Source organism: Gobio gobio (genome assembly GCF_949357685.1).
Source record: "Gobio gobio genome assembly, chromosome: 1".
In the NCBI taxonomy this organism is placed as follows: domain Eukaryota; kingdom Metazoa; phylum Chordata; class Actinopteri; order Cypriniformes; family Gobionidae; genus Gobio; species Gobio gobio.
In genome coordinates, this window is record NC_137097.1 from 67,348,806 (window position 1) to 67,373,161 (window position 24,356).

Here is a 24,356-nt window from a genome sequence, read left to right on the forward strand (position 1 = left end):
TAATCCTTTTAGATCTTTTATGAAGAGATATCCATTACATCAGCCCAAATAAATAGGTGTATGGGATGTACCGGAATGCCCAGTAGATTTGGGTCCACCGGCTGGCGGAAGGGCAAGGACTCCGGGTCTTGACGATACAGCGCTTCTAAGGTAGGCATCAACGCCTGTCTGAGCTCTTCTGGTTTGAAAACTGTAACAAATCATCATCATCAAATCAAATTACAGATATTACCGAATGTAGTTGCGGTGTTTTCCGAAAGTAAAGTTTTTACTTTTCTTGCGTGACTGGGCGGATTGACCGGATGGTGCAGTGCTGTTGGTGCTGGACACTTCCTCCTCTTTTGGTTCGGTCTTTGTCTCTGGTTTCTTCTCCTCAGTCTCCATCGGTTCCTGTTTAGGTTCTACAGACTCTGGCTGCTCCTTCACTTGTGGAGGTTTGACATCTTCATCCTAATGAACACAATCAATTACATTTAGTTGGTTTATTAAAGACCGTCTCATTAGACAAGGAAAGACTGGGATCTAGAGACCTGAAGAGTAGTCTGATTTGAACTTCACTAACAAAAACTGCCTTAGTGTTAGTCAATATAACGCTGAGAGACAGCGAATAGCTATAAAAGGATGACATCGAAATCTATATTGGCATGACTTAATGTACCATTCAAAACTTTTGGGTCAGTAATATTTTTCAATATTTGAAAGTTGTTTGTTATGCTCAACAAGGCTGCATTTGTGTGATCAAAATACAGCAATCGGACCTGCAAAGTCACAAGTGGTGAAAAAGGAGACACTACAAACTATATTGTTACTTTGATTCAATTTGATACGATATTGATTAAGTTGGGGCCTGTCAGGTACAGTACATTTGTTTGGCTATCACCAGACCAAGCTCAATTTAAGATTGAACATTGGTCTGGGGAGTCTGCTATGTATTTTCTACTGCGCAAGAGGCGTGATAAAAAAGCATAAATTCAAATGACGCAATTGGATAGTCCTTCAACCAATCAGACAAAAAGAGGCGTGATCAATGGGCAACGACCCATCGCTTCTCTATCCGTCATCGTGTTAAACCCGCCAATAGACCGCCAGGTGGATAAGCCAGTCTGTGATTGTTTCCAGACTGAGTTGCAGGGCGAAATCAAATCGCCGGCAGATCACGCTGGGTTTACCCAGTCTAACAGTACATGGCAAATTGCCTCAAAGAAAAAAAATCTCAAATAATGATGTAAACTATACAGGAAACCCCAGTTAGTGCATCATTATAATATTAAAGGTTAAAATTAATTGATTTGTAGGCTACTTACTTAAATATTGAAGAACAGGTTAAGTAAAAATACAATAAAGTGCATTCATATAGCAGAATGCTCCTCTCGGAGTTAATTTTCTAGCTGACCAACGAGTTTTTGGACATTGAATGGCTTTTCTTGAGGTAAACCGTTTTATTTACGTTTTTCCATGGTTGAATCACTGATTGAGTGATTACGTGAGAGGATACGGATTTCAGTAAATTGTACTGTATCGTTCAACATAACTTCTGATGTTCATTCATGTTTATTTTGTGCTGTCTATGGACAATAAGCCTATTTCAGATAACTTTTTCCTTAAGTTCATTGTCCTTGCAATTTGCTGCAAAAGAAACATTTCTTATGTTTATAAGAACTATTATTGATATTATTACACATCTCTAATTATCAATGGTGAAAACAGTTATGCTGCTTATTTTTGTGCGAACCCATGATACATTTTTTCAGGACTCTTTGATGAATAGAAAACTCAAAAGAAATCTTTTGTAACATTATAAATGTCTTTACTGATACTTTTGAGCAATTGAATGCATCCTTGCTAAATAAAATGATTGGGGATGTTGAAATTAATCGTTTCTTTGATGCATCGCGAGGACGATTCGGTATCGATTCAGTAATAGACCATAACCGATTATAATGTACTGTTTAATTTCTGACGTCATTTGTCGCTGTACATGCGCTGTCGCGGTAACATACAATGTCAGAGGGAGGCGAGACGCGAGTGAGAGAAATAAAAATCCTCCAACTACTTTAAAAGCAAAAAACATCTGGACACATTTCGGCTTTTATGAACAACCTTGAGAACACACGCGCTGTGTGTAAATCAAAGCTCTCTGATTTATCAAACCGATTTAATTTACACTTGGGCGCATAAATGTATCTCCGCAAAAAGGATATAAATCCGATCTTCAATTCCCGCACTATATGCAGATTTACTGGAGTTCACGTCACCGAAAACAACAGATATGAGCTGCATTTTATTCATCATCAGCTCATTTCAAAATCAAAGACCGCAATAGGAGAGTGAGCGGCAACAGTAAGATCATTCGGTTTCTTTACTTTTAATGAATATGATACTTTTTTTTTTGCATTGTTGCGAGGAGGAACATCTACATTTGTGGTTTCAACAAAGATGCATTTAGACTTTAGTTTTGACTGTAATGCGGCCCAGACACCTCCTGAAGTGGCTTTTAGTATTGTGTATTTGTTCTAAAGTTTGATACATTCAAGAAGCGTGTTTTCTTTGAGCAGGTAAAATTAAAGGTTCGGTTCATATAACAGACTGACAAAATTGTATACATGAGGATCCAGTGCATCGTCAACGCATTGTGATATCGAATTGAACTGAATCGATGGCATGAAAATCGTAATCGAAGCGAACCGTGAGACCAGTGTAGGTTCACACCCTTAAAAATTATCACTTAAAATAATCTTACTAAACCCAACTTTTTGAATGGTAATTTAATACAAGAAACAATTCAAACAACTAAATAAAGTAAAGAATTGCTCAACCATTTTTGAGGTAACTAAGTTTCACTTCAGTAATAAATCACACCTCCATCTTGATATCAGGCCGCTTTTTCCCAGAGCCAAATTCCTGCTCATCTTCTTGATGCTCAATTTTGGGCTCAACAGCAGGGTAGTCAGGCAAAGCTTGCTGGGAGTGGGTCTCAGCCACAGACGCAGGCGTGGGAACTCTATTGTCAACGCTAGCAGCCATTTGAGAGAGCTAATGGACAGACAAATGAGGAATGAAATGAGTTAAGGGTGTCATCGCATACAACTGCAAACGAGGCTGTGTTTTCATGGCGATCCTCACCGGAGTGCTGGGCTGCTGTGCTTGCACAGAGGTGGGCTGCTGCATCTGCAGGGGGGGCTCAGGCTGGGACTGCAGGGGTGTGAGCGGCTGGGAGGGGGCAGGGGAGGAGCCCAGGACTGAGGGAGGGCGGGGCAAGCCGCTGGGGATGTGGGTGGGCGTAACGTGGCCTCCAGCGGAGGCTGGCGTGGAAGGCTGGGTCTGGAGTGGCTGTAGGCTAGCAGCTGCAGTTGGGGTGGAGGGTGGAGGAGGGGTGGAACACAGGCCGGACGGGGGGCCAAGAGAGCCCACAGCATTCAGGTTCAGGTTAGCGTTCTGTTGCTGCTGCAGAGGAGAGATGGAGGGGGCATAGCTACTCAGATACAGCAAATCAAACTACACTGTAAAAAAAAAAAAATCAGGTCTCCAATTGAAACTTTTTTAGTTGGCCAAATTGAATTTCTGTGAATTAAATTGCATAAATTCACAGAAATTCAATTTGGCCAACTGAAAAATTTAGATGTGATCGATCACTAGAAAATGTTCAATTGGAGACCTGATTTTTTTTACAGTGTACACTGGCCGCCATTTACTATAGACTACTACAACAGCCGTTCCGGAAGTAAATCCCATTAATTTTCTCCACAAGGAACTTAAACTATAACTAAAAGACAGACTTACTGTGAGTAACAAAGCTGTTAATTGATGGTATATGCTTTTGCTGAAACCATCAGCTCGCATTATGGCAAGGATCGCGTTTGACAGTGAAATTCATGGTGAAAAACTACATTACCCATGATGCTGTACAGAAAATTCCACCAATGAGAATGGTGGAATGTTCTTTACAGAATCATTCTACTCCAATGCATCACCACCAATCAAGTCAGTCTCCCAGTGCTCTCAAAATACTGATATATACTATATAACAAACTTTACTGTTAAATTAATTGTAGGTCAAGATTGTAAAAATGTTGTACATTTGTCTTTTTGTCCAATTTTCAATTTTTTTTCTTCTTCAAATGAACATTTTAATTTGCTTTGATTCAGCTCATAGCTGGTTGGTTTGATTCATGGCTTATAACAGACTTGTGGAATCCTTGTGGAAAAATGAATGGGAAAAATACTTCCGTAACTAACATCGCTGAAAAAGTGGGCGGGCACTGTTTCACTAATCACATGACAGGAAGTCTTTGTGGTGGTAAATTCTCATATTTGAATGCCCAAGTAACACCACAAACAATGAAACCGCAATGGAGAATGGACATTTCTGACTCCTCACCTGTGGGACAGACTGTCCCGACTGCTGGGCCAGGTTTACATTCACATTCATGCCCCCGGCTGAGGATGGGAATGGCGTCTGGTTCATGAACTGGTTCTGGTTGGGCGGCTGGCCCACCATGTTGTTAGCATGGCCTGCCATCATGGATGATGCTTGCGGCATCCTGGAGGGAGACATACCCATCTGCAAAACACATGAAGAGAAGTTCAAATTGAGCCACAGAAGTATATTGGTGCCCTCCTTCATATTTTTGTGTGAAACAGGATTGTTTTAAAATCCTAGTGAGCAGTCAATGTAAATGCAAATCGAAGATAACTCCACTATTAATAAACTGAAAAATATGAATGTATAAACAATACCAATATTTATGCATTATACATTTAATGCTTATAGTGTGCAAAAGCGACCAGCCGTGGTACCGGAAGTATTTTTCCCATAAGGATTTGTAAAAACCATTAACCAAATCAACAACTTTCAAAATTTGAAAACCGGAAAAAGACAAAAATGTACAAGACGGTGTTTGTAACATTTATTGTTAAAAATGCATAAATATACAAATTTATCATTATTTTCAGAGTGTAGGAGACTCTGTTATATCCTTCGCATTGCTTTATGGGAGCGGATGGATGCTGAAGAATTCTTTTGGCGCTAATAGCTTCTTGTGATTCTCTGATTGGTGGAGTTTTTTTTTTTTTAAAGAATCATGGGGAATGTGGTTTTCACTAGGAATTCTAGAGTTAACCAAGATTTAAAGACTAAGTTGAAACGGGACAGGCTGATGGCTTCGACCAAAGTCTATTCCATTGATTTTATGGTTTATGGAGAAAAATTAATGGGATTTTTAATCCTGGCATCTAACTGTTGCACTCTAACGGGAGTATAAAGCTATTTTAGCGTAGCAATATGTTAAATGCAAACTCTACCGGGATAAATTGTGAGTTGTGTCTTGTTGCCCAAGTAGAGCATTCCAAATCAGCCATTTTTGAGGCAACACCTGGGTAGACAGCAAGGCAGCTCACTAGATTTAGCACACGGTAGAGTAATGCTCACCGCTGGAACGTTACCCATGCCCATCTGAGGGGGGTGGGTCATAGGGGATGCTGCCCGAGGAGCTCCCACCGGCGACTGGGACATCTGCACATTCTGCATGGTCACGGGGTTGAACTGGCCCATTCCTGTAAAAGCATGATGGAAAAAAAAACATTACAAAAAAAATTTAACGGGAGATTGAAGCTTGAGTCATTCCTGCGCTACCAGTATGACCAGCCGGACTGCTTTTGTTCTTCCCAAGTCAACATGAAACGGCATTCACAACCCATTTGATTTTTTCTGTAATATGATGCATTTCAGAGTCAAAATCTTCATTATTTGCTACTATTGCCGTAACCTTACATTAAGGCCGACCGCTAATGTGTTCACGTTTGGTTTTGGCAAAATTTCAGAAAGTCTGCTGTTTTACAAATGTAGCAAGTTATTACATTTTGATGGAAGATTAGAAAGATGAATCGAGCACTGAAAGACACGGAACGTGTGCTAAGATTGTAAATAAGAGCAATGTTGATACATCGTTCAAAACAAAGCAAAAAGGAACCGGCAAGATAATATAGAAGAATATACACCACTGTTTCAAAATTGGGATTTTTTTCCTTAAAGGGTTAGTTCACCCAAAAATGAAAATTCTGTCATTAATTACTCACCCTCATGTCGTTGGACACCCGTAAGACCTCCGTTCATATTCGGAACACAAATGAAGATATTTTAGTTGAAAGCTGATGCTGAGAAAGGCTTCACACAGGCCTCCATTGGCATTCAGTACATTTACACTCCCAAGATCCATGAAAGGCACTTAAAACGTCGTTACAAAGTCTATCTCACCACAGTGGCTCTACAATAATCATACAATGCGACGACAATAGTTTTTGTGCGCAAAAAAAAATCAAAATAACACCTTTATCCAACTTGTTCTTGTCTTCCGTGTGTGCCTCCACGACGCATGCGCGAGAATATGACGTAGCGCCGGTGTTCGGGAATCGATGAAATACACACTTAAGCTCCATTTTGAGAACTACGCCGAGACCTAAAGCACGATCAATGTAGAATTCAACAGCTTAGACACGCGTGTCTTCCTCTGCTCGTAAACAAATCGCTTCTGGGTCATGTGTCCGAACGCCAGATCTGCGTCATATTCTCGCGCATGCGTCGTGGAGGCATACACGGAAGTCGAGAACAAGTTGGATAAAGGTGTTATTTTGATTTTTTTTTGCGCACAAAAACTATTGTCGTCGCATTGTATGATTATTGTAGAGCCACTGTGGTGAGATAGACTTTGTAACGACGTTTTAAGTGCCTTTCATGGATCTTGGAAGTGTCAATGTACTGAATGCCAATGGAGGCCTGTGTGAAGCCTTTCTCAGCATCAGCTTTACACTAAAATATCTTCATTTGTGTTCCGAATATGAACGGAGGTCTTACGGGTGTCCAACGACATGAGGGTGAGTAATTAATGACAGAATTTTCATTTTTGGGTGAACTAACCCTTTAAAGGGGGCATATGAAAATCTGACTTTGTCTGTTCAAGTGCTATAATCGGGTCCCTGGTGCATCAACCAACCTAGAAAACGTGAAAAAGGACAACGCAGTAACTGTCTTGGTAAGCCTTTTTCTTTAAGCATGTGAAAAAAACGAGCCACTCAGATTTCTCTCCCCTTCTGACATAGGAAGGGGATTTATTGTAATATTACCGCCCCTTAATCTGCACATTTCCACCCATGGCGCTGACAGACTGTTCCGTATTAGCATAGTTTCCGCCCTCAGCCAGTTGTGCACTGTCTGCCATTTTCTCGGCGCTCAAGCAGCTATAGCGACAACAATGTGACGTTGCCACATTTCGTGTTTAATTTACTCCACCACAAACAACTCTGATATTTTACTTTTAAAACAACCCAAACACACCTATATACATATAGAATGCTGCATTCAACTATTTCGTAAGGGGAAAAAAAACAAATAATAAAATCAACTCCATAGTGGATTCAAATTATCAAGGGCTTCCAGTTCAGTCCATTGCAAAGGGTCTGCCAATAGCGAGTGAAGAGCATAATAAACCAACTGGAACGCAGCAAATGTCTTGTAAGCAATGCAGGTGCATTGCCTGAGCGAGGGACAATTCCAAAGCAGGTTTTGCTAAAAAGTTAAAGCTCAAGGATGGATCAGTACCAACTATTCGGGATCCAGTTTAGTCTCCGGAGTGATACTAGTCACGGCAGTCATTAAAGAGAGAGTGCGCATGTTATTACAGTTCATCAGAGTTGTTTTACGGAGTAAAAACAGACGCTTCATCTTCTGTGTGATGAACAATAAACTTCATAAAACTCCTCAGTAGAGTTTTGGCCATCGTTCGGACACGGTCCGCTACAACAGGCTTGTACTAATAGTGGATAAAAGCAATACCGGAATTAATCTAAACTATACGTAATCTGTTCTCTCACTATGCAGCATTTATTCTCTGGCTCTGTAGGCATTATTGTCCGAGTCCTGTTCGAACTGAACACCGTTAGTTTCTGAAATGTTCTGTTGCTGTTGAAGCTCCGCCCTCTTATTGAAAGAGCAGGCAGGGAGCAGCAGCTCAATTTCATTTAAAAGGACATACACTAAAACAGTGTCTTTTTGCTCACCCCATAAAGTGGCAATTAAACAGCCTATAAAACATGATCTGTGGGGTATTTTGAGCTAAAATTTCACATGCACACTCTGTGGACGTCAGAGACTTATTTTACATCTAGTTAAAAAGTGCATTATATCCCCTTTAAAGAAATTAATATTTGTATTCACCAAGAACACGTTAAATTGATCAAAAGTGACAGTAAAGACATTTATAATATTACAAAAGATTTCTAATTTTGAATAAATGCTGTTATTTTGATCTTTCAATGACCAAACTTTTGAACAGTAGCGTATACATACATGCAAAAAGATAAACTATACCTTGAGGGACCTGCATCCGGGCCATCAACTGATTTGGCACATTGGACATAGTGACAGGTCCATCTATAGACAAAAGGAATATTTTAAGCAGCTGAACACCATCAAGACAGCAGCAAGGGAAAAAAAAATCAACACCTAGATGACCAGAGCATTAAAATAAAAACAAAGCCACTAACTTGGTGGCCGGATGGCTTGTGCAGGACCCATAGTGTTGGGCTGGGGAAGGCCAGGCTGCTGAGGACCCTGAGTGCCCATTTGCGGCTTAGACAGCCTGGACTTTCTCTTCTCCTCCAGCTCCTTCTGGATCTTATAGATCTTCTCAGCCAGAAAGTGGTAATACTCATCCTGAACACAAGATTTTCAGATATATTAAGACATGGGCCACCTGGTGCCTTCTTAGTCACAAAACACCATATTGAAGGAAGGTTGAAATGTTGCACGAGTGCTTTACCCTGCTGTTGGCAGACTCATACATGTCCCCTTCCACCTTACGCGCGTAAGCGACCAAGTTCTCCATGCGTCTGTCCTTCAGTGCTGCAGGGTCAGGGGTCGGGAATATGGCTTGAACTCTGTAGGGGTGGTAAAAGTATACAGAGTTAAGAGAATTGCCCTTGACAAATCAGGATTGTGAACAGGGTTTGAAATTAACACCCCCCAACCCGCCAAATGCGGGTGAAAATCCACCGTGGTGGGTAACGCATATCAACACACTAGCCAATCTGGCGGGTTATGATTCATAAATGATGTTCACTTAGCATGCCATCGCTATCAGAGACCTTCCCCTAAAAGCAGCCTCAAACATAAGCAAAACAACATGTAAAAAGAAAAAAATTGTATAAAATTCGAACACATCGTTCTCTATGAACGTACGCAGATGCACACCGGCAGCGCCCAACTATGACTCTTGCTGTTCAAAATCATGCCGCTCCACAGCGTCACTCATATAGTTTGTAGTAGATTTAGGACAAATATATGTGCGTACTGACTTCGCCCTGGGAGATTTGTGTATTTTTCAGTGACTGGTTTGTTTTTGTGGCTTGAATAAATGTGTTTTATATAGAGAAATAATATAGATTGTACTTTCTCTTTCCACTTGCGCTGTTTAATACCTTCAAAAACCTTAATACTAAACTCATTGACACCACTTTGTTCATTCTTGAAGTGAACTTTTGCCTGTATTGTGATTAGATTCACTGTTTTGGACTGCCGTCTTGAACTTGAGAACGCGAGTACAGAATGACGTGACCGGTGTGCGATAAGCCTGCCTGTCAGATGTCCGCAGCGCGGCGCTTCCCGTCTGCTGTGCGACCGGTAAACGCTCCGCCACAGCCCTAGGAGACAATTAAGAGCCCACTTTTTATAGAGGCCCGTTTTCATAAATGCCGCATGTCCAAGAATTTTTGGCAAAAAGCACCCTAGGCTCTTCATTGCTACGTGCAGGTAAACTCATGGCAATTATAAGAGAAGAAGTCACAGAGAATGTTGTTTTTAATTTCCATTTTAAATTTATTTGACTGGTATCTGCAAACAGTGATTGACTGTCGTAAAACTGCAAGCAATACAATGATTTAGAATCAGATTTAATAACAAATATAGACTTTGATAATCTGGTTTATATCTGATATTTTAGTTTTGGCTATTAGAAGTTCTGAATGGCTGGCAACTTAAAAGTTCATTTCAAACCCTGATTGTGAAATATGATTTGTCCAACTCACAGCTTGTGCACTAGGTGATTCCTCAAGTCCTGAGTGACGTGCTCGTGCCAGGGCTTCTTCATGCCGGGCATTGACAGCGGTGCAGCTGTGGGCAGGTTCCCCGCGCCGCCCATGTTCGACCCATCTGACATCATCTGACTGTGGGAGCAGGATTACGACATTAGTTTTCAGATGTAAAAAGTTACCCAAAATTTCAAGATTTTTCTACATAACCGGGTGAACCCGGCATCATTTGACTTCTTTTTTGAAATCATTAATAAGCTTGCTGCAGTAGTCGGTGTTAAAATTAAACGTGAGTCAACCAACAATTTATTAGTCGGTTAGTCGCAGAAAAAAATCCTGAGTCACGCAGTCCGTGAGGGATCATTAACGGCGGGTCCTTGTGCTAATTACTGCATGTTGGCCAGGAAATCAAAACGTTTGCCTATCATCCATCGACCTCAAATATGGCTTATCGTTTGAAACTAACAAATAGCGACTTGTGTGTGGAAGCTTAAGTATAGCATGCTTACTAGCATGACATTGATGCGCTGGCGCGATCACTAGCATTTTTTCAACTTAAAATACTCTGTCATACAGATAATAAATCATTCCAAACTGTAAAGGGTCTACTTTTATTTGTGTACACTCACAATAACAACAAAACGTTATGCTTTTTGCCGTCTCGGTCTCCCTGAATGTCGGCGTATACTTGCCTCACAGAGATGAGAAATATATCTATAGAAAGCTTGCAATGTCTAATTTTAAACAAACCGATTCGAATCGGAAAAATAGGGTATTCTCTGAATATGTAATCCGTATGAAAGGTGCATTTCTCTCTAAAGGCACGTCCACTACACTGAGTTGGCATCGTCAACATCTCTGCAGTCGACACTGACTCAGAAAACACTAGTTTATTTATAAATAATTAAAATGTCTCCTTGCTATTTTTCAGACATATTCATAATCATTACTTTTGCAGCAAGCTTTATACATTACGGCCACAGTATATATTGAAGTAATGGAATTAATATAAACGTGTGATTGGTCAACCAATGGCTTAAATTAACAACTACTAGTCAACTAGAAAAACATTTCATTTTAAATTTCCACACCATGACATCGATAGTCATTAAATCAAAACATGTTAAATGTAGAATAAATGTTTTAAAAAAAACACATGAAATCATGTTTACAAAGACAAACTCAATCAAATAAAGCTATTTCAAAAATATTCTTTCCTTTTATCATCTCAGATTACCTTAAAGTTTCAGACGTTACAACTAGGGTTGGGTACCTTTCACATTTTAACCGGTACCTGAAATTCGGTGCCGGTACCCAACGATACCTTTTTATCTGTACTTAAGGGATTCTTACCTCAATAACTGTAAAGAAACTGTAAGTCATTTATAGAAGTGTTATTGACATTATGCAAGAGCTGCCTTCGTCTCTGTCGGCCACTGTCTGGGATGTTTGTATACTGTAATATTTACCAGTAAATAGTAGGCTACTAGCTACTTCATTGAATTCATAAAAACAAACCATTTTAATATATATATATTTTTTAATTTCTATGAAAAGATTTCCCACAAATTCTGTGTTGTGTATTTTCTGGCAATCAAATGAATTAATTAATTTAATTAATCTTATTTGTCTAACAAAGTGCTGCACAACTGAGCTTTATACTGTTCAAATTAAAACACGGAAGAAAAATTTATTTATTAAAGCTTTGATAATTTATTATTATTATTACATTAGTGTTAGTATTATTATTACATTGAGACTTTGTCACGTTAAAACACTTATTTTGACGGGTTTCCGTGAAGACCTTTGAGTTTCTGATATGACTGTAGTTTTTCTCAAATAAAACGGTAAAATGCTCATGAAGTGAGTCTCAGAGAAGCTCTGGAGATGACGTTCATGCATTAATGTCCTCGTATTAGATGGAAGAGATGGAAACATGTGACCTGCGCATTTGCGCCATTCATTCACACAGAGACACGCAGGATTCATATTTAAATAGTCTTTTTGCAGTTTAGTATTCACAGACACTAAATCACCAGATGCGTTCTCAGGTACCGAAATTTGGCACCGATTGATATAATATGAATAGGTACTCTGTAGTACCAACGTAATTCAGGCAGTGCCCTTAAAAGTACAGAGTTCGGTACCCAACCCTAGTTACAAGACCTTATAGCTACAAAACTGCTTTAAAAATCATTCCATATTGACACCATTTGCTCTCCTTCATTGCTGAACATTTCCGGCTCTGCAGTGTGAGAGATGTTAAAGGTGAGGGGTGAAAGGTGAAGAGACTCACTTGCTGTTGAGGGATGAGGGGAGAGAGGAATCAGTGTGAAGGTTCGTCTGATCGGCCATACCATTACCGCCCATGTTCATCTGGTTAGTGCCTGAAGATGTTGTGGGAAACCAGACAGGGGTTACACACGAATACACCACATAATGAGCAGCATGAAGTTTCAAAGCATACTGACACCAGATGCAACAAAATGTCTAATTTCTCTGCCACTTTATATGCCAGTTTTGGTCTTTTCCATCATTAAATGTATTTGATAAACTGCATTTAGCAAATCTAATTATGCAATCAAAATTCTGTTGCCCTTGTGTGCATGTTTGAAGATGTTTGATAAATTGCATTTAGAAAATGTAATTATGCAATATAAAATTCTGTGTGCAATGATGCAAGATGAAGTTACAGAATGATTTTCAAGGTTAATAATGAACATGGAACATTGAATCGTTTACCGCTTTTCCTCAAATCACAAGTAACATTTCAGATTTCCTCAGAAGTTGATACCTAATGCAGTCATGGAGCGCATCTGCTGCTGCTGGGTCTGCGTGGGCTGCTGTCCTGCGACCTGCGTCTGTGTAGCCGGCTGGTTCCCGTACGGGAGCCCCAGTGCTTCGTACGCCCTCTGCATGGAGCTGGGGTCTATGTGTGTGCCGCTGCTGATGGCGGGTGCAGAGGGTTGACTCGTGCCTACAGGGCCCAGCGGAGCCTGCATGCCAGCATTGGGGGAGCTCAGCATGGCTGCAAATACCACAGAAACACATGAGTTAAATTGAAATATTAATTAATAAATTATTTATTTATAATAAAAAGTAGGGCTGGGTATTGACACAAATTTCACAATTCGATTCACAAGCTTTCGATTCGATTTTCGATTCAATTCAATATCGATTATTTTGGATATGTATCAGGTATAATACATGGAAAATTTTCTCAAGGAAAACTAAATTTCTGAACTAATGTTGTAAACTATGGGAGTCAGTTGATACTACATTAGCCTACTAATATTGAAGGTAAAAATTAACTGATTTGTATACAAACACTTCAATGACACTAAATTATGTTTTTTTATATAATAATAAAGTTATAATATTAATATTATTACATAATCATAATTCTACTCCAATTAGTTTTTTTTTTATATATAAACATTTAAAGGGTGGCTGTCATAAAAACTTGCCAGATTTATTAAATATTGAAGAAAATTGACAATGAATATCCTATGTAATGTAGTGCATATAATTAGCAAAATGCTCCTCTCTAGAGTTAATTTTTCTAGCTGACTAACGTGTTTATGGACACTGGATATGGTTTTTCTAAAGTAATTGTGACGTTACGTGACATTGTTTACTTGTAAGCCGTTTTACTTGCATCTTTCTGCGGTTGAGACACTGATTGAGCAATTCTATGTTACGGATTTCGGTAAGTTGTCCTGTATCTTTTAACACACTTTCAGAAGCTCATTCATGTTTATTTCGCGCTGTTTCTGGTATTAAGGCGGAAGAGAAGATCCGTTCATGTTTGCTCCGCGCTAATCTCACGCCACAGTGCCGAAACGGTATTTATGTTTTTGAATTTCGTAAAAAAAAAAAATAGACTAATCGATTCTTGGGATTTAAGAATCGATATTGTTTTGTAAAAGTGAGAATCGATTAAAATCGAGAAATCAATATTTTTTACCCAGCCCTAATAAAAAGCATACTTTTTTTCATTTTATACAAGTTGCTGGTTCAGATTAGCCCAAACAACCCTCAACCTTGGTGAAAATCACTGGAACATCCACAAACTATTTTAATAATGGTCTTCACAAACGTAAAATGTAAAGCTAAAACAAAATGAATACATTTAAACAAATATTTTGCAGGAATTCCACTTGAACTGGAAACGCAAGCGACTGAAGTGGAATAGCCATTTTGCAAACACAGAGCAGCGGCACAGAGCAGAACTGCAAGAGACTGAGAGAACGTGCTTCTGTTGCCACTACAGGGGGATTTAAACGAGTCAGCGGCCGGCTGTCCAATCGGAGAGCGGGAGCTCTCTGTGCCCCGCCCCCTGTGAAAAACGAGGGGTGGAGCCCCTCCCCCACGGTGTCAGATTACAGTCCCGCTGCCTGCCGGAATCTGCTGCTGGTCTCATGCTTTCACATTCAGAGCGCAGCAGAGCTGCACAAATGGCCTACAGGTGGCAGCACTCATATAAACGTACCCAGTCTCTCAAAGCATGAGATGCAATCACAGTCAGTAACTAACCTGTGTTCATACATTATACCACTTTCAGAATGGCCAACTTTGTGCATTAGGACAGAAAGTACCATTTCCAGTACTATATACATTTTTTGGGGGGTGCAAATAATCTTAAATGGCCATAAAATGCTAAATATTCTTTATGCAAAATGTACCCAAGTAATTACCCATGCCAATTAAACCCATGGGTGGGACTTTTATGCAATGTTGCCATTTAGCGTCATGAAGTACATCTCTGAAAATATGTTCAAAATCCTCCTTGGAAAATAAACTCAAAGAGATGCAGGGAATGTGTCAGTGTAGGTAGATTATCTTAAATGAGAATATGACGTACGTTGCTGGTTTCTCTTGTCGCTGGCGTTCTTCAGGGGCAGGCAGACGGGGCAGTCGTGCCGGGTGCAGTTCTTCCAGTGCGAGATGATCTGTCTAGAGGAGGCGCAGTGAGCCACTGAGGAAACGGACAGACAAAAAATTTAACCTTTTGTTATGCTGCAAAGAAATTACACTACTGACCAATCACATACTTTAAAAGAATCTAAAAAAAAGGAAAGAAATGAATAATGACTGGAAGGAAACTATGAATAATGCATGTTGGAGAGGTGTTGCTATGTGGTTATTAGGGTGCTCTTGGCGGTTGCCTGACTAGGTGGTTGATTACTGCAAACCTGCAAACTACAGATTGGTGAAAAACTGGTGGGCGAAATGGGGAACTTTTCCTTTAAAAATGTCTTGGATTGACCAGTTAAAATTAGTGTTGTACTAGAAAAGTATCGCGATACCCGGCTATTAAAAATGGTAAGATATTACGTTTTATTAGTACCGGTACTTTAAGAAGGACAGCACTCTACAGGGTTCGTGCAGGTTTCAGTAAGTCAAATTTAAGACCTTATGAAGTAGCCTGGATGCCAGCCGAATTTAGCCCCGCCCACAAAATGTTTTGCTCGGGCAATTCGGTCTGGACTCGCTCCATAGAGGAGGAATTATGCCCGAACAGAAACTGTTCGGACCAATGAAATTGTCAGGGCGGGCTTTAGACGATGATGGACAGATGATAAACAGTAGCGTAATCATCCACGTCATCGAAGGCTCTTGGGTTGAATTTGCTCTTATCCTAAACGGAGAACTTGTTCGTATATGCATTCACCTTCACTAGTTCTCTCAGAAACGATGATCGTGTTGGTAAGTACTCTGTGTATCCTTAAATTCTTTTATTACTGGCAAAGATCGTTTACACTCATGTTTTTCTTGTAACGTTACTTAATCATGCGTGCGTGCAGACAGGGTTTCCAAGTGTTTTTGCAATGTCGCGCACAATTGCTACTCAAAACGTTTGGTTGGCAAAATATATTATTTTGGCAAGGTTGCCTGCTAAAATTCGCATTCCTGGGTTTATATAATCACATAATTGGGGTCGCTTCAACCCGCGGACATGGAGAAAAACACGGACTTGGTAACAGCGCAGTTGAGTTCTGTTGACATTTGACAACTAACGTTACGCGTCGCTCCGTTGCTCTGATTGGTTGTGGGTCTTTCCTGGCTCGGTTGAAACACGCCCCATAATCAAAGCTCAATGGAGCGGTACCAGACTCAAATTCTGACTAGAATTGAGTATGGCCACGCCAGGCTACTTTTGAAGACCATAAAGATTGAAATTTAAGACCTTAAATTTCCCCCCCAAAAAAAGACCATTACCAAAAAAAATTCGAATCAAAGAAATTCTGAAAAAAATAATTTCATTTCAATGAATTCAGTCATTGAAAGAGCATTAATTTAATTTACAGATAAAGCAATCACATTGGTAACCTTCCACACCCAAATGCCCAAAATGAAAATAGGCTAAAAAAAACTTGTCCTCAAATAGAATAGATTTCTTCTCATATTTATTTACATTACAAAACAGCATATTAATAGCCTAATAGGGATTGAATAGGCTACTCCAATCTAGGGCTGCGCGATTTGGGGAAGATATCGAATTGCGATTATTCTGGTTAAAATTGAAGCAGAAATTCCCTCGAGCAGAAACTCCACATTTGCCTCGGAGAAGTAATAGTTTTCAGGAAATCCCTAATGTGAAGCTAGCGAATAAAAATAAGACAGAAATGCTTTGACTGATGAAACGAAGACAATAAAAACACGACTGCATCAATATATGGTGTATTAGAGTTACTTTCATAATAAAGTGCTGATTGACTTAGACTTCATCACTGTATAATACTATAAAATAACACATTGTCAGCCTCATTCTGTGATGAGAAGCCACATCAGCTCACAAACACTCGACTGACAATAACATGTTATTAAACGTTGTATTTTGTTTGACAACAGGTTTATAAACGCTTCGCATTAGTAGTTTGTGAAGATATTTGACGCATGTTGTTTTTTCAAACTAGCGTTTTAAGCGACTCAAACTCGCAGTGCTTTCAGACGGAGCAGCGTTTACTCAGAGCCGCTCTTCACTAACATACTGGGCAAATGAACGAGGATAAAACCTTTTTTAGACCAAATTAAATTTAAGATCTTGGGTGAAAATCTGGCCATTTTTAAGACGTTTTTAAGGCCTTAAATTTAAAGTTCAGAATTTTAGACATTAAGACTTTTTAAGAGCCCGCAGGAACCCTGAGTCTAATAAGAGCAGTATTTCTCAATTTGTGTCTGTGTGTGACAACAGGAGTTGTGTGTGCTTCCACCTCTTCAAGGAGGTCTTGGTACACTTGTTTGGTCTGCTTTTGACCCGAGTGCAATTGCGGCTTTCACACCCTACCAAACGAACCGCACTCTAGTACGATTCAACCGAACTAAATGAGGCAGGTGTGAAAGCCCCCTTAAAGGGCTGGACCAAATATTCTGTGTGATTAATGTTAATCAAACAACAAAAGAAAATAGAAAATCTCCCCATGCTTGACTGAATAACTTTAATATATTTATTAGGAATCAGTGTGTGGTTAATTTATAGAGTGAAGACTAAGCAGTTTTTTGATTATTTAATTTCTTTCTTGAATGCTACTGTTAAATAGACCTACTGCAGCTGAAAAATGTGTCGTCATATTGTTTGTAATTTGCATTTTAAAGATAAAATCATGAAATAAGATTTTGGTCATCCCAACCTGTTCAGAATAGTGAAAGGTTAGAGAATGATGTGATTTTTGCAAACATCTCTTCAAGGATTTTCACACTGGCATGTAATTATTATTATTGCAATAAGAGGGAATGGTCAAAAAGCAAGGAAGGGAAGGAACATGCTGGCAGTTCCTGAGTTTTTAATTTTTTATTTATTTTTATAAATCAATGAATAGTATGTTCTGTCATATTATTCAATTACTTTTACTGTTTTTTTGCCGTGGTATTGATTCAGTATCGGTATTGAGGGATTTTAGTCTGGTATCGTATCGAAGTCATAATTTTGGTATCGTGACAACACTAGTTGAAATAGGCTAGTTTCAGGAAATTCTGATATTAGAATAGTTCAGGTAGCAACGTGGTTTTGAAACGTCATCAATGTCTAAGGTAATATCCTAAAACTGTAAAAATGCCCTCAAAAACTATGTGGAACTTCATTCAAGGTGTGACCAAAACTAAAAGATTTATAAAATGATAAACCTCACATTACAGCCTAATGCTGAGTTCACACCAAACGCGAATACAGCGTCAAATTCGCGTCTAGTTGGACGCCTGAACATTTTGAATCCATTCGTGCGTCCACAGCGAATTGGACGTGCATAGAAATCGAGCGTTTGAAGCGAAATAGACGTGCCTGGATGACAGCTCGCTCTCATTCCTGTATGTATATTTTAGGCTACAATAAAACGAAATATGTCATAAAACATCAATAAGTGTGCATATATATGATTATCACTGTAATAAAATTAAATATGACATAAAACACAACCCAGTCTCTTTTTGTCAAATATCAGTTTATGTGTGATCAATAATAGCCATTATAAAAGTATAAGTAAAAGGTATAAGAAGCTATACCGTACAATAAATAAAGCAAATAATTCAGTCAAACAAAGTCAGCGCTAGTAGCCTAGGCTACAACAGTAAAGTTAAATAGCCTAAAAATATAAAGTTATGAAACTTCACTTTGCTCTCAGTCAAAACGATTTGGCAGGCAACAAAGTATAGATTCATGAGACAAAAGATCGCCCGTTAAATCTCCACAAGATGAATTATCTCTCATGTTTAACCACTACAGAGACATCAGAGCCAGTGGCCAACGTCTGAAAGACTTGCTCTCGCCGGGGTAAATGAGCGCTGAGCGCCCGCTGATCGACTGGATCTCACAACTCAAAAAACGCCAGAGAAAATTTTCCAAAAGGCGACCTCTTTATAAATAAAGCACAGATTTAAGCTTTAGTCCAGTAAATTCTCGCCTGAAAAAGTCTTAAAACTACATTTTGTTACACAATAACAGTAGTATTTTTAAATTACGCTGGGTTTCTCATCCGCTATTGACTTGCCATTAGTTTATCACCATGTGACAGCAGCAAGCAGGCTCCTGATTGGTTAACGTGGCGCGAATTGACGGCAAAGTTCAGATTTTTCAACTCGGGCGTCAGACGCGAATTCGCTTCAAACGCGTATCGCGCAAGATGAGGCGAAATTCACCACAGGACCTCCAGACATGCGTCAACGCGCCTTTACATTGCCTTAACATGGAAATCACTCGCTCCAGACACTCTATTCGCATTTGGTGTGAATGCAGCATAATAAATGATTATGTTATATACAATTCAAAAATTCTAATTCACTCTGATGTAATGGCGCTTATGATAAAGCAGAAATACAGCAGTTACCCCTGTACACAAAGCTCCTCTTATAAACACTCCTTTATTAGGCATCACACGGATGCAAGATGAAAAGAAAATGCTATAGAAACTTCTCTGAAGACAGTCAGATGTACAGTCACATAAAAAGAACAACTCCAGATTAGCACAAATCACATGAATAGCCTATTTTAATGTAAGAATGGCGAAAAGTTTGCAAAAGTCCAATTCAAAGGAGCCTGCCATCAAGTTTCTATTCACACTTTTATCTACTAACAAAATTGAATTAAAGTGTTACATTAGTGCCCATTATTTTTTTAAGTACAAATATAAAATATATATATGTTAAATTGGCTGGAGCTTTCCAGTGTAGACAGTAATCCTGATCAAAACGGGAGCAGTGTAGTTTTGCCAAACATGTTATTTAAACTTTTTTCCATCCCAGTTTCTGCTGTGGAAATGGGTCCATCTTGGACGCCAAAAATTTGCTTAATTATATTAAGGTCCCTAGATATTGTTGAGGTCCCTCTAGCAATAGTCATGCTTGTCTTAGCAAGCACCAATTACAAATGAGAGCCATATTGCATTCTTGATGAACAAGGATTGTTTGCATGCATATGAGAAAACGCTATGGCCAAATGAAATCATGTCAAGGAATAAAAGGGGCTTCACAATGTTCCAGTCTCCATCATACTTAGACAGTGAGACCACAAGAGCCACCAGTGAGTTCCCATGTTTACATGAAGCCTGAGTGGCCAGCCAGACAGTTCAACAACACTGAAATGTACAGTCATCACTAAAATATGGTTGTGGACAAAGAGACATGTGGTTGGTTGGATGAATACACAAGCACTTTCAGATTGACTCTGAAACAGACCAAGAGTTCTATACAATTCAGAGCTTGGGGTAAATACATTCATGTTATACATTAGCATAACTGGTGTCATTTCGTCTCTCACCTTGGCAGGATTTTCCCGCCTGGCAGTGGGTCATGTGGTTGAGGACGTTCTTCATGGTGCGGCAGTGGGGCAGGGCGCAGGCGCGCACATCACCATTGGCCTGATCTCGCCGCTGGCACTTGTGGGCATGGAGCAGCAGGACCAGCTGCTGCTGGATCAGTTTGCGCTTCTCCGGGTCGGCCGTGGGGCCTGCTGACACCCCCTGTCCCGGGACCATGCCCACCGAGGGCACCTGCTGCTGCAGCTGGAGGAAAGAGTTTAGATTAGATAAAAGCTCAATTTCTGTTATAATATAAAGACAAAAATGATAGTTGTTTTCAATGATAAAGCCGCAAGCCACAAGAGGTCATGAATTTGTGATTCACTGAGGTGTTATGCGTACATTTTATCTTAAACAAAACAATGTGGTGTTAACTTTAAGATAAAAGCACAAATACAGTGTGTGTTGTTAAGTTTTATATAAAAGAAACATTCATTATTTAGCTTCAACAATACAGAATTTTTTTATTTATCTTTTTAGCAAGTTTACATTTACATAGGGCTTTTAAAGGTAGCATAGGGGGAAAAAATACAATATACACCAAAAGTTTCTGATTGAGATGAATTTTCAGCATCATTCCTCCAGTCTAATGTGTCCCATGATCCTTCAGAAATCATTCTGATATGATGATTTGCTGCTCAAGAAACATTTATTTTTGTGAAAACAATGATAGATTTTTTTTCAGGATTCTTTGATGAATAGAAATTAACACATTATTGGAAATAGAAATCTACTGTAACATTTTAAGGCTGTGCGATATGACGATATATATTGGATGGACGAAATAAAAAGTCTATCGTTTCAGATTTTGCTCTATTGTTGATTTCATGACGTCGCAAAATACATTGTTTACGGCAAAACTTTTTCATCATTTGGATAACTGCAATCTTACACGCCACCACGAGGATGCAAGCAGAAACGTGAATGACAGCATGGCGAGTGAAGGGGAGACAGAAATGGGGTGGCAGTTAAAATTTTGTCAGTTAGAGGTTATGAATTTCGGTTTCGAAAAAATCGTCAAAAATGCTAAAAATAAACCACAGAGTAAAACGTTAGAGACGGCTTTTGTCCGGGGCACTACATATAACAGAGACTCGCGAAGATGTCAATGTCTTTTTAAAATGTAAAAACAGAAATAGTCCTTTCAATGTGGTCAATATATAGGCCTAAAAACTATTAACTGATTGGATTTACAGAAAAGGTACTATATCGTGATATTTATATATTAGGGTTGGGCGATGTACCCTAAATTGGCAGTTGACGATGTTTACAGTAAAACATCGCGATGGACGATGATATCGTCGCCTTGGGGTGTATTTTACTATATCTCTTTACATAAATACTATTTTCTATTTAAAAACTATAATTTCGTTATTTTACTAACCCAACTAATGACTCATCCGCGCTTTCCATTGAAGAAACATCGAAATTTATACATGGTCTATGTTGAAAGATATTAGACTTCTCTACGCATTTTCCGCAATCCGTTACGGAGCTATTCAATTTTGATATTGCATGTTTTTTTTAAACGTTCATTCGTGTCATACATATGACCACTTTACAATATTTCAATAATAATTTATTTTGTAGCCTATGCTATGCTTTGCACGACAACAAGTTAATTGTGCTGCTAATTATAAGTGAAATGTAGCCTAAATCCAGAGTTTCGGTCTAAGCGTTGTTCCCGTTTTCTTGTTCTTGATTTGTTGTTCTTCTGTGTTTTAATAAATATGTGTTATTAGAATCACCTTCATTCTTTCATTTGATTTGACATTATGGCCAAGGCAAATTGTCTTTAAAAGTATTAACCAGACAAAAGTTATTTGACGTTGACTAAATGTTTCCATATCGGTTATTTCGGTTTCTAATCCTGTTAATACTTTCTCCTTAAAAACATACTACCCCGCATGGTCACGTGACTCCGCCCCATCCAGTCAACGCCAGCGAACTCAAACACAGAGTCAACACACGCAGACTGCGTCCTCACGAATGTTTGTCAATTGTATGTTTTTAAAGGCTTGCCAGTTCGAACATTCAAGTGATTTTACACCATTCAATAACATCAATATGGAAAACATCGCATCAGTGCTTGCGAGCTGTTTTCTGTGACACAGAGAGCCGAGTCGCAAGATCACTTTCACTTGCGTCTTCCGTAAACTTTGTCTATTGTATGCGTTTTAAGGCTTGCCAGTTTGGACATTCAAGCTATGTTAGACCATAGGATGTGTATCATTATATTGAGCTACTGTGCTGATTAGGGATGCGCGGTATACCGGTACTGGAAAAATACCGGTATATATTTTATTTCAAACGGTACGATATCATGATTTTGCTCATTTCGGTATATGCTGCTGTTCCGAAGTTCACCGCTAGGTGGCAGCGCGCTACCCAAACTGACGTGAAACCGGCAAATGTGGCAACAGAACAAGATGAATACAGCAGTTGAATCTCACTCAACACGCACAAAACTCATTAATAAAGAGAGGAGTAGACGTGAAATTTGGAATTACTTTGCTTATAAAACTGCTGAAGAACCATCAAACCTTGCCAAGCATCGGTCACTTAATTCCTGACTTGTAAGACATTAAGAGATCGACAGGTGAGTGCATAATTCTAATGATCTAATTTAGACTTTTTTCTTTTAACACTGATTAACGCACATAAGATCGTATCGTTTAAATATAAAGAAATCTCCAGCGTTCGTTTCAACCAGTGATGTTTAGACCTCATAATATTTGCACGCATACTATTGTACTATTTACATCCGCGAAAGACATAACCAACTGTGTTTATGTGACTACTCACTAAAGATTGACATTTTTGACATAATTTTGTGTGTATTTGACTGAGGAAAAACAACTTAATTTGGAATGCGCGAGCTCTTTAGGCTTGTGTGTGTGTGTGTGTGTGTGTGTGTGTGTGTGTGTGTGTGTGTGTGTTTGTTGTTGGCATGAGCGCAAAGAAAACTCTCTCTCAAAGAGCTCTTATCCCATATGTATTACGAAATGCTATAAAATCGCTTGCATGTTCAAATTGGCGAGGTTTAAAAAGACGTGGGCAGTGATTTCCGTCAGCTGTCCCGCAACGGAAGCGAAAGTGTTGAATCTGAGCGTGCAGATGCTTTTATAGTCCATGCATGATGTCTTTTGAAGCCAGAAGCAATTTGCTCATTTTGAGAGAATAGAGACGTGCAGTAATGCTGAAATTACTTACAAAAAAGTTTCCAAATGACTGATTGATGTGATAATCTTTGTTGATTAATTTAATAATGAACATTTGCGGTAATTTCCCGCTTCATAAACCCAAAACTTGCGAGAGTGAGTAAAATTATGCGCAATACCCGCATCAAAATTCAGACCCTGTATGGTATCGATTTAATATCGGTACTTCGGTATTAGATTGTGGTACCGTACCGAAGACAAAATTGTGGTATCGAGCCATCCCTAGTGCTGATGCATTGTGACACACAAACACGCATACAGAGCAGACAGTAGATCGCACATAAAAAAAAAAATAAAAAAAAGAAATATCCCACCATATTTACAGTACAAACCTTGTCAGTGAACTACGAGGGCAAAAAACCCCAAAACAAAATCGCTCATTAATCGTAATCGAGGTAAAGGTGTTCAATTAATCAAGGTTTTGATTTTAGGTCATATTGTCCAGCCCTATGTTCAAACCATAGACTGTAAAAAAATATGGACGTAGTGTCCGTGACGTCACCCATAGGATTCTGATGAGCCGTTCTGAAGCGCAAAGTAGGGACGAGCCATCTTGGCAGCGCGTCACTCCCGGATAACAGAAAATGGGCAAAAAGGCGGGACGTGGGCGGAGCTTAAGTGACGCGGTGACTAACAGACAGCAGACAAATGGCTATCCACCTGTCACTCGAAATGGCCACGCCCTTAATTATGCAGAATTTTAAGGCTTTATATAATGTAAACGAATGAGTTGTAAAAAAATTCACCCCCCTCACAGTTGTCA

At 39.2% G+C, this 24,356-nt stretch overlaps 1 protein-coding gene across 3 annotated transcripts in view; it reads right to left on the reverse strand.

Annotated features, from left to right (window-relative positions):
• Positions 1-24,356, reverse strand: part of crebbpb (CREB binding lysine acetyltransferase b) — a 90,123-nt gene that overhangs the window by 15,697 nt on the left and 50,070 nt on the right. For 2 of the 3 annotated variants that reach the window (XM_079828581.1, XM_079828582.1), the window contains exons 4-17: positions 20,333-20,576; positions 14,945-15,058; positions 12,875-13,108; positions 12,377-12,467; positions 10,078-10,215; positions 8,814-8,931; positions 8,539-8,707; positions 8,363-8,425; positions 5,429-5,553; positions 4,379-4,561; positions 3,124-3,444; positions 2,860-3,033; positions 273-450; positions 72-190 (exon numbers count right to left, since the gene is read on the reverse strand). In XM_079828581.1, coding sequence (XP_079684707.1) covers positions 72-190; positions 273-450; positions 2,860-3,033; positions 3,124-3,444; positions 4,379-4,561; positions 5,429-5,553; positions 8,363-8,425; positions 8,539-8,707; positions 8,814-8,931; positions 10,078-10,215; positions 12,377-12,467; positions 12,875-13,108; positions 14,945-15,058; positions 20,333-20,576 — 2,271 coding nt within the window. Of the gene's footprint in view, positions 1-71; positions 191-272; positions 451-2,859; positions 3,034-3,123; positions 3,445-4,378; positions 4,562-5,428; positions 5,554-8,362; positions 8,426-8,538; positions 8,708-8,813; positions 8,932-9,627; positions 9,694-10,077; positions 10,216-12,376; positions 12,468-12,874; positions 13,109-14,944; positions 15,059-20,332; positions 20,577-24,356 lie in introns of all 3 variants that reach the window. The other variant, XM_079828580.1, reaches the window with a different exon arrangement.